General features: G+C 44.3%; 1 protein-coding gene across 1 annotated transcript; it reads right to left on the bottom strand.

Annotated features, from left to right (window-relative positions):
* Positions 1–3,308: 3,308 nt before the first annotated feature.
* On the bottom strand, positions 3,309–6,087 carry NKX6-2 (NK6 homeobox 2). The gene is made up of 3 exons (XM_006136624.4): positions 5,673–6,087; positions 4,792–4,964; positions 3,309–3,623 (listed from the first exon to the last, which is right to left on the bottom strand). Exons 1-3 carry the CDS (start codon positions 6,085–6,087, stop codon positions 3,375–3,377), a joined length of 837 nt encoding a protein of 278 aa, XP_006136686.1. The 3' UTR covers positions 3,309–3,374.
* Between the last annotated feature and the right edge of the window lie 2,582 nt (positions 6,088–8,669).

The raw sequence follows: 8,669 nt of genomic DNA, 5'->3' as shown, positions 1-8,669 counted from the left end.
GCAGCCCGGGCACAGTCCTGCGCGTGTCCCAGAGCGGCCGTCAGGGCCAAGGGCCCGATCCTGTCGCAGGGGGTCCGAGGAGGGCCCAGCGGAGCCAGCTGCCTTGGGCCGGGGTAGGGGCGAGACTCTCGCGGGGGCGGCACCTCCCGGAGGGCTGCTGGGATCCTGCCGGCTGAGCGGGGCGCTCAACGACGCCCGCAGAGGGGCGGGCCGGGCGGCACAAGCCAGTGCGAAGGCACCAGCCCCCTTGAGCTGCGGGGCCCGATTCCTGCTGCCTGGCTGGGGGCGCGATTTCAAGAGCAGCACAAAGGGCCCGATCCCGCCGATCAAAAGCTCAGTTGGGACCCAGACTCCAGTTCTGGCGCATTGAGCGGAGGGGCTCCCCCAAAGGCCCGCTATTATGGGACTTTGAATGGCCCGACTTTAATTCTGGAGAAAGCCCGTTTCGGTGGGGCTAAAGCGGATGCCAGGGGTGATCGGGGTCTGAATCAGCACAGGGACAACTTAAGGACTCTCAGCGTTTGGAAGCGGGTTTATTTTCTTCTTTTGCCCGCCTGGCAAGCAAAGGGCCCTGCCTGGCTTTTCTGTGTAGCCCATTACGTTTGCTCAGCTTGCAAAACAGCAGCTGAGAAGCAGGAAGAATGTCTCATTCATTTAACAATGAAACTGGCGTAGACTTAAGGCCCTTGAATGCCTCCAGAGCCTGCCAGTTACAAAACCTAAGGCCTCCTGACACTGTCCCGGCGAAGCACCGTCTGGCTGGGGGAGCATCTTTCTACCGTAAGCAAGTTCCAGGCGTCTTCTCCCTCGGGAGTTCTGAATTGTCCCAGCCGATTTTTAAATCTTTTTGTCAAATAATCGGGGTCCTCTAAATAGAAATCGCCAACTCGCAGGAAAGACAGCTGCTATCTTTCATTGCCAGGGCTTTCCTCTAAGGCTAGGACCAAATAAATAAACCCGATTTGTAGCATTCTATTAGTGAGATCAAATAGTTAGCCCGGTCCCCTGTGGCCTTCTGCCTCTGAGAATAGTGTCAAGATAACAATGGGCGCGCTGTCCCCCTCCCCAGGTAGATGTTTAATACGTAGCTGGATAGCTGCCTGTATAGTCTCATGTTTTCGATTATACATATATGAGAGAGAACACGCTCTTTCGCCCTGCTTCCTACAGACCCATTGGAAAGATGTTGCTTCTTTCTTTTGGTACGTGCCAGGGACACATGTTAAGTTTTTCAACTTTTGTTGCGCTTCCCCTTTAGCGGCCAGACAATGTGACGGTGCATTCTCTGAAGACAAATAAGACCGAGAGTTTCTGGACAGGTTTGGGGAGGTGAGTTCCTACGTACAATGTGGTGGACATAACTTATGTGGGCTCCTCTTTCCCCAAGAGACTAGTGTTATTTTCCCTTCTGTGATAGAACCGGGGGCAACCTCCCCACCGCCCTAGCCCTCCAGTTTTATGGGATTTTTTCCCCCACGGGACTGGGAGAAAAGCCACAATAAGCCGCAGAAGGAACTTCCCATTTCTCGGCAAGCCGGATGAGAAACCCTCTCCGCACCCTACCCCACCCCACGCCTGCTTTACTAGCCTTGGGCTCCGCACCTTCCACTGTAGCAGGTTGGAGACAAGAAAGGCTCAAAAGACGCGGACCGGGGCAAACCGGCGATTTACAAAACAAGACTAGATCTGGAGCAACGTGGGGTCCTTGTGCCCTTCCGCTTGTCCCCCGCTCTCCCAAATGCTCAGAGCTCTTACAAATAAGCTCTCGGGGCAGCTAGTAAAGGAGCCGCTCTAGCCTCTTTGCTTCGGGTAGAAATGTACAAAGGGTTTAAAACATTAGGCACAAATCCGAGCCAGGCGGTTTTGCAGAGGAAGCAACAATTGGTAGAAGGCCGGGTTGTTCTTTGGGAGTCTCAGCTTCTAATTTAAGACGGCTACTTGGGGGGAGGGGGGAAATCGAGTGTAATTAAACTCCAGCCCAGTCAAGGAGCTTGCATCTGACGGGATTATTTCTGCAGAGCGCGCTATCGGAGCCAGTGACTGGAGGGCCGCAAGGCCGCAAGCGGCGGGCGGAGAGGCTGGTGGAAGGGGCAGTTCCGCTGTGGCTTCGGGGAACATAGGGCGAGGGGCTAATTCCCACGGGTGCATGGGGGTTTAAATGGAAACGGAACGCACAAGCCAGTGGCTCAGCTAAGGATCCAAAGGGCAGGCGGGCTGCTGCTGTTTCTTGCACCCAGGGAAAGCGCTCGGGGCAAGCCCTCGACCGAGCCCGCCTGGCAGCGTGTCAGTATCAGCACCACGTCTTCGCGCTGACTCCGAAGACAGCGGCGGAGGCCACGCTCCAGACCCGACCGGGGCGAAAGAGCTGTCTGCATGTGTTGGTTTGGGGATCACTTCAGACTCCGGCCCCATCCTGGGACACGGCAGCGCGAAGTGACCCTGAGCCTGTCGGGCGAGCTTCTAACCCCGGCCTCTTCTCCCCCTGCTTAATGACCCCTGGCAGCACTCCTGTGCCGGCCAAGACGTCAAAACTAAGCCACGCACTCACATAGCTTTGCTTCTTTTAGGACAACACATTACTTCCCCCCTCCCCCACACACACACACTAGGATTGTTTTGAGTTAGCCCAGTGGAGAAGCCCTCGCCGAAGTGGGAGCCCAGACATAAGCGTTTTAAAATCGCTACTGAACAACATAGGGGGAGGGGGAAATTGAGAAAAGTAACATAAAAAGAAAAAAGGAAAAAAACGGGGTGACGTTCTAAAGGAGAAGTTTGTTAAATAATTTATTGATTTATACAAAGTCTTTCCCACCGACGTGGAGGCAATAGTTTGAATCCAATTTAAGATCAAGTGTCCAGGTTTGTCTGACTGGTTTTTTTTGGTTGTTTTTTATGTAGTAGAGCATAAAATCGGTGGAGAGGAAAGAAAGAAAACTGCCAAAACGCTCAATGAAAAGGGAGGGTGAAATAAAAGAGCCAGTTTACACTAGAAATATACAGCACAAAAATTTGAAATCTCCTATATACAAAGTGTCTGGGCTGCCCTCGGTGATCCATACAAAACAGTGACAAAATCTGATTGTTAGGAGCAGGTAATTGGCAAGAAGGGAGGAAAGAAGGAAAGTTAAAAAAAAATAAAGGAAAGTTGGAAAGATTCCTCTGCAATTTACATCAATGAGAAAGAAGATAATTTCATAACTTATTCTGTAAAAAATATATACATTTCACATACATCTTAGGCTGTACAACACATCACTTTTAAACATCCAGTTACAATTCTTCTTTATAATGTTTTATACCCTGGTTATTTCAGCTTTTATAAAGCGCCTTAGGGGGAGCAGTCAGTCTTATTGGCTAGGGTCTCTTGCCCTTTATCACAAAGTATCCGAGTTGTTACTGCAGGGGCTGATCAGGGCTAAATTTGTGGATTTGTGCTTTTTCAATAACCTCGTGATTTTTTCATCGTCTGAGTTGGGGTCCAGAGGTTTGTTGTATTCATCATCGTCCTCATTGTCGGAGCTCTCCTTCAGCTTCTCAGTCTCTGAGTCGTGTTTCTTCTTAGCTGAGGCCATTTCTGCTGCGTGCCGTTTTCTCCATTTCGTCCTTCTGTTCTGGAACCACACCTGTTGGAAACCCGGCAAAGAGAAGGGGGAAAACCCTTAGCTGTAACTCGTCTTCCAACACTCCAGGCGCCTGCAGTTTTGCAACCCTCCCTCCATTTACACATAGAGAGCCCTTCAGGAAACTTGGTTTCACTTTCACTGTGGAATATTTCTTGCCCCGGCTTTTCTTGTTTAAACAGTAAAGTTGGGTGCGCATCACAGTATAGAGGCTTTTAACGTCACTGGTTTGCTCAGTCTCACAACATATGAGGATCGTTTATGTATTATTAAAAATTCAGACACTTTATATGAAAAAGGATGACCGCTTTTAAGTAGCAAACAATAACATAAAAGTACAGAAAAGTATTTGAAAACTGGCTCGACTGCCAAAAGATAGTAGAGAAAGGTGTATGTTTGTATAAAGTCACTGTACCTGCCTCTCCATAACAACGCTCATTCACATTTAATTTTTCTGGTTTAACAATGTCAGGTGAAGGAATATAGTGTCCTATTCCTGACTTTTCCCTTTTGTTACACTGAGAACAATGAAGCCAAAATTAATTGTTCAAATGGAATTTTGGCAGCATTGGAGAATAATAGTTTTTTGAAAAGGAACGCTTAAGAAAAATAGTTCACAATCAAATTATATATAATCGAATATACAAGACTGCAACTTGGCCAAAATATTTCCCAATATTATTGTGTTTAAACAAAATGTACACACGTAAAATCCCACATGAACTCATTGGAATAATGAGAAAAATAAGAAACCATTTATTTTGAATATTTTGTAACGGATTTGTAAAACTAAGGACTCTGTATATCTGAGACAATGCAAAAGAACTTTGAAAACACAAAGGTAAAATCTATTACATATGAAAATATTATTTTAATTATAAATAACCTAAGAGCATTTTTATCTCTTGTATCATAGTAATGAATTAAAAATAGTGAAAAGCTATGATTGTGTTGTCCAGAAAATAAAATAATACTCGTTCAATTAAAATAAAGCAGAACTTTAGTTTATATCTTCTGTCCTAATTTTAATACTTCCACCGAATTTGCTAATTCAGTAAATTGTGAGCTCGAGAAACTGTTATAATTCAATTACGAGACAGATTAATCTTCCAATCCATTAATAAAATATTTACTCAGAGACAATTCTGTTGTGTAAAAAGGGGCTTCTTACCTTAACTTGACTTTCTGTCATTCCTAACGAATAGGCCAGACGAGCTCTCTCAGGTCCCGCCAAGTATTTAGTTTGTTCAAACGTTTTCTCCAAAGCAAAAATCTGCTGGCCTGAGAAAGTTGGTCTTGAGTGTTTCTTCTTTCCATCTTTGTCCAGAACCATTCCAGTCTGAGCTGCAAATAGGAGAACATCCCGAACAGTTACGAGAGTCTACACCTAAGCTCAGTGCCAGAATCTGTTTTCCAATACAAAACAAAAATCCCTTCGGTTTCAATTACGTTACTCCGGATTCTAACCACTGTAACCGAGAGCAGGATTTGACCCTGTAATATTTAGAAGAATCGTATTGTAAGTGACACCGTGAACTTGCTGAAACGGCATTTAAATGATAGACCTGTTGTGACGAAGTTAGGCTGCAGATGTCAGGTTATTGTTATGAGCAGTGTGGGGACTATGATAGTTTCATGCATTACAACGCAGTGTGCAAAATGCCTCTTTGTTTATACTGTTCAATATGACAGACAGGTTCACATCTTTATCCACCTGTTGTTATCGGGGATGTTTCCCGGATCTACCACCAGATCAGAGAGTTATAGCGCCTTATATTTTTTCTTTGGGTATAAGTTATCGAGAAAGATGCAGACGCTAAAAGGAGCCTCCACAATCTCCTGGCGCTGCCAGCTACTAGAAAACACTATCGGGTGGAGTGGGAGGAGAGAGATTTCAAAATTACTTTTACCAAAGGGAACCTTAAAAAGTCTGATTCCACGACAGAAAAAAAATCCAAAACAACCACAACCACCCCATGTATATGGTCCATCAACGCCTCCCGCCCCCATCACTTACTGCTCCCTTCTAGGATCAGATGCACCCTCACTTACCAGGACAGGCGATTCTCGGATCTCTCCAGGGAGATCCCTGCATAACTCCCGGCCAGAAAATGGGAGGTCGCCCAGGCAGTTCTGCCAAGGGCTTTGGGTACCTGGACACAGCTGCTGGGTTAAAATACATCCCTGCTGAGGTAGCCAGTCCATTAATCCGGGGCAGCCCGGTGAGGAGATTGCTGGCGGTTCCAACAGGTCTCCCCAGGATGTCACTTATTCCGTGAGGCGTCCCTAAGGGGATCTGTGTGTTCAGTCCGCCCAGGGCTGGTGCCTTGAAGCTGGAGGGATTCTGCAGGGTGTAGGGGAAGAGAGACGTCTTCATTTCAGCCATGTTATGCAGAGCAGCCAGCGGCGTACTGCTCAGAACGAATGCACTCTGGCGATTAGTATCCATCTGCCCCACCGCTAACATTTGTGATCATCAATAAATCTATAAATAGGTATAAAAAGCCAGCTGTTTAATTCTTAACCCACACGAGCAGCGCCAGCCACGGACTCCTTAGTCTTAAAAAAAAAATCAAAATACCACTGACAAACAAAAGTTTTGAACTGAGTAACAAGCGATCGCCTTTGCTCTGCCAGGACCTGCAGCGGCTGCAGCAATGCACTCTGTAAAGTTTCAGTCAGGAGGGAAACAAAAATGAGGCAGGAAAATATCGAAAAGGAAAGGGAGGGAAAGTCTCGGTCAAAACAGACCTCAGCTGGCAGGGTCCCTGGACGACTTTGATTGCTGAGCCCCGATTGAAAATCCACTAGGAAATCAGAGGATTCGGAAGAGTGGGTGGTTGTGATGATTTTTTGTTTGTTTTTGGTAGTTACAGGCAGAGTTCCTTCCCTGTGAAATTGACTCAGAGCTGAGACCAGAGCTGTACCAGATGCACAGATAACCGCACAACCACCTGCAAGGCGCGCTCTCTGATTGGCCGAACTCGCTTCAGGGGCAGTTCCGATTGGCCAATGGATTGGCACGCTGGTCCTCCACTTTGCATCGACGTCATTCGGGAGAAGAGCAACACTAAATGAAGATTTTATTATAAAGTCAAGGTACTTTAAATGGCTGTAAATTTACCCACTGATTTATCTTTCAAACGACTAAATAAATCCAATTGAATGGGAGTTTAGTGAGGCTCAAGCTTTAAAAAAGAATCAGAAAAAAAAATATGAGCACACATTTTATCAGATCGGAATAATGCAGATTCTTAGATCAAATCTGTAACGCATTAGTTTCACACTGGTTCTTAGAAAACAAACTAACAGCAGCAAATTACCACCTCGTTGGTTTTATTTTTCAGTTCTTTTTTTCTCTGTTCAAAATATTTAGTTAATTAGGGGAACCTGAATATAAAAGCGAATTAAAAAGTACCACGCCATGTAACTGAGCATTACATTTGTCTTTTCCCCTGATGCTTAGACTAAACAATCCTCCAGGCCGGGTACATTTGACCCACGGACTGCCAATTCTAACTGTTAGATACATTCCGTGGGACAACAGGACGTCTCACACATGTGCGGTGGATTGCGTTCAGCGTTCTGTTCTCTTTGGTATAACAAGAAGATGTTATTATCTTGATAGAACTTGTGCCCCTTACTGCCTTGTCAAGTCTGTTTATATAAAGGCTTTTAAAGCAAAAGAGCCAGACTTTTGACTAACTGAGCACGGCTTTTTGTTTGGGAGTGAAATACACTCTTGTGGCTCTTTTGTTGTTTACAGTTTAGGGGCGATTGTAACTCAAATGCTACAGGCAGCTATGTCAGTGCAATGAGGTCTTTCGAGTGCTAGTCACTTCATAATTAGTTTTCAACGCACCATTCTCTATTTAACTAATAATTAATTCTCTGGACACTCTACGCTGCTCAGTATATATTTGAGTTGGATTTTCAAAGTAATTTTAAAAATATAGCCTAGGTTAAGTTTGATAGTACATTTCTTGCCATCGGATTTAGAATTCTCCACTGAAATCTGGGGACGACTACTTTAAAAGTCTATAAAACACGTTTCTTATTTAAGAGCCGTTCTTTCCGTTTCAACAGACCGGACACCAGTTTTTAAGTGTACTCGCAGAAATAGAAACCTTGTCAGATAATGTTTTTTAATCGAAAAAGTCTTGGTTGATATGGACATGAACAAAAAAATCAGAAGATGCCAAATTGTTGGAAAATGCATTTGGAGGGTTTTTCAGGGAGGTGTCTCAGTTTATTTTTAAATGACTTTTCGTGTATGTTGCCTCTACATGTTAGCGACGGGAAAATGTTATGAACCACAGCTAATGAAGAAGTGAAACATTTACCATGTTTTAAAACGGTAACTCTAATTTATAAAACAAAACCAAAGCAGTGCGCTAATAATTAAATCTATTAAATGCAATAATTAAATGTATTATCAGGATATATGATAGTTTAAAAGTAGATGTTTGTCTTAGTTTGAAATTACTACCTTGATGATAGTAAAATACATTTCAAAAAACTTCGATTAGATCAATTATCTTTGTTTTCACTATTTTGACCTTGTGTTCTCACTATCTATCTACACCATTGTACATAATATTTGCAAGGAGCTGAAGGAAAGCAATGAAATTGTTTGTTGAGACCTCTATCCCGGATCATATGTTTTGTAAATGCTATAACTAGAATTGGTACGTAAAGAATGAGAGCGCGAGAACTGAATGCCATCTTCTTTATGCTTTTTTTTAATGCATTTTAAGCTCAGATTTGCTGGATAGTGCCCAAAGGATTATACAGAGGAAATGTATATTCACAGAGCACGAAGAACTGCAAATTCTGATATAAAATGAGGGTGCAGATTCCTAGACCCACTTTACGATGTTCCGGATTTTATTCCCGTTTGAGAGTGAATTAAACACTTTTCTTTCCGCTGTTTAGGTGTGTTAAAGAGCTCGCAGGTGTTCTATCTGACTTCTGGTTTTCTTTACCTGTGCGGTAGGTCTCTCTCTCTCTCTCTCTCTCTCTGATATTTGTATTTGTAAATTACTAGTC

The sequence above is a fragment of the Pelodiscus sinensis genome, chromosome 8 (assembly GCF_049634645.1).
Source record: "Pelodiscus sinensis isolate JC-2024 chromosome 8, ASM4963464v1, whole genome shotgun sequence".
In the NCBI taxonomy this organism is placed as follows: Eukaryota; Metazoa; Chordata; order Testudines; family Trionychidae; genus Pelodiscus; species Pelodiscus sinensis.
This window is presented reverse-complemented; position numbering and strand designations above follow the sequence as displayed.

Bases quoted from the DNA above. Each gene is read 5' to 3' on its own strand.
- NKX6-2 (XM_006136624.4), bottom strand. From the start codon at position 6,087: ATGTTAGCGGTGGGGCAGATGGATACTAATCGCCAGAGTGCATTCGTT. The intron at 4,965-5,672 runs GTAAGTGAGGGT...TCCTATTTGCAG, and splicing joins TCCGAGAATCGCCTGTCCTG to CTCAGACTGGAATGGTTCTG. The intron at 3,624-4,791 runs GTAAGAAGCCCC...GGTTTCCAACAG, and splicing joins TGACAGAAAGTCAAGTTAAG to GTGTGGTTCCAGAACAGAAG.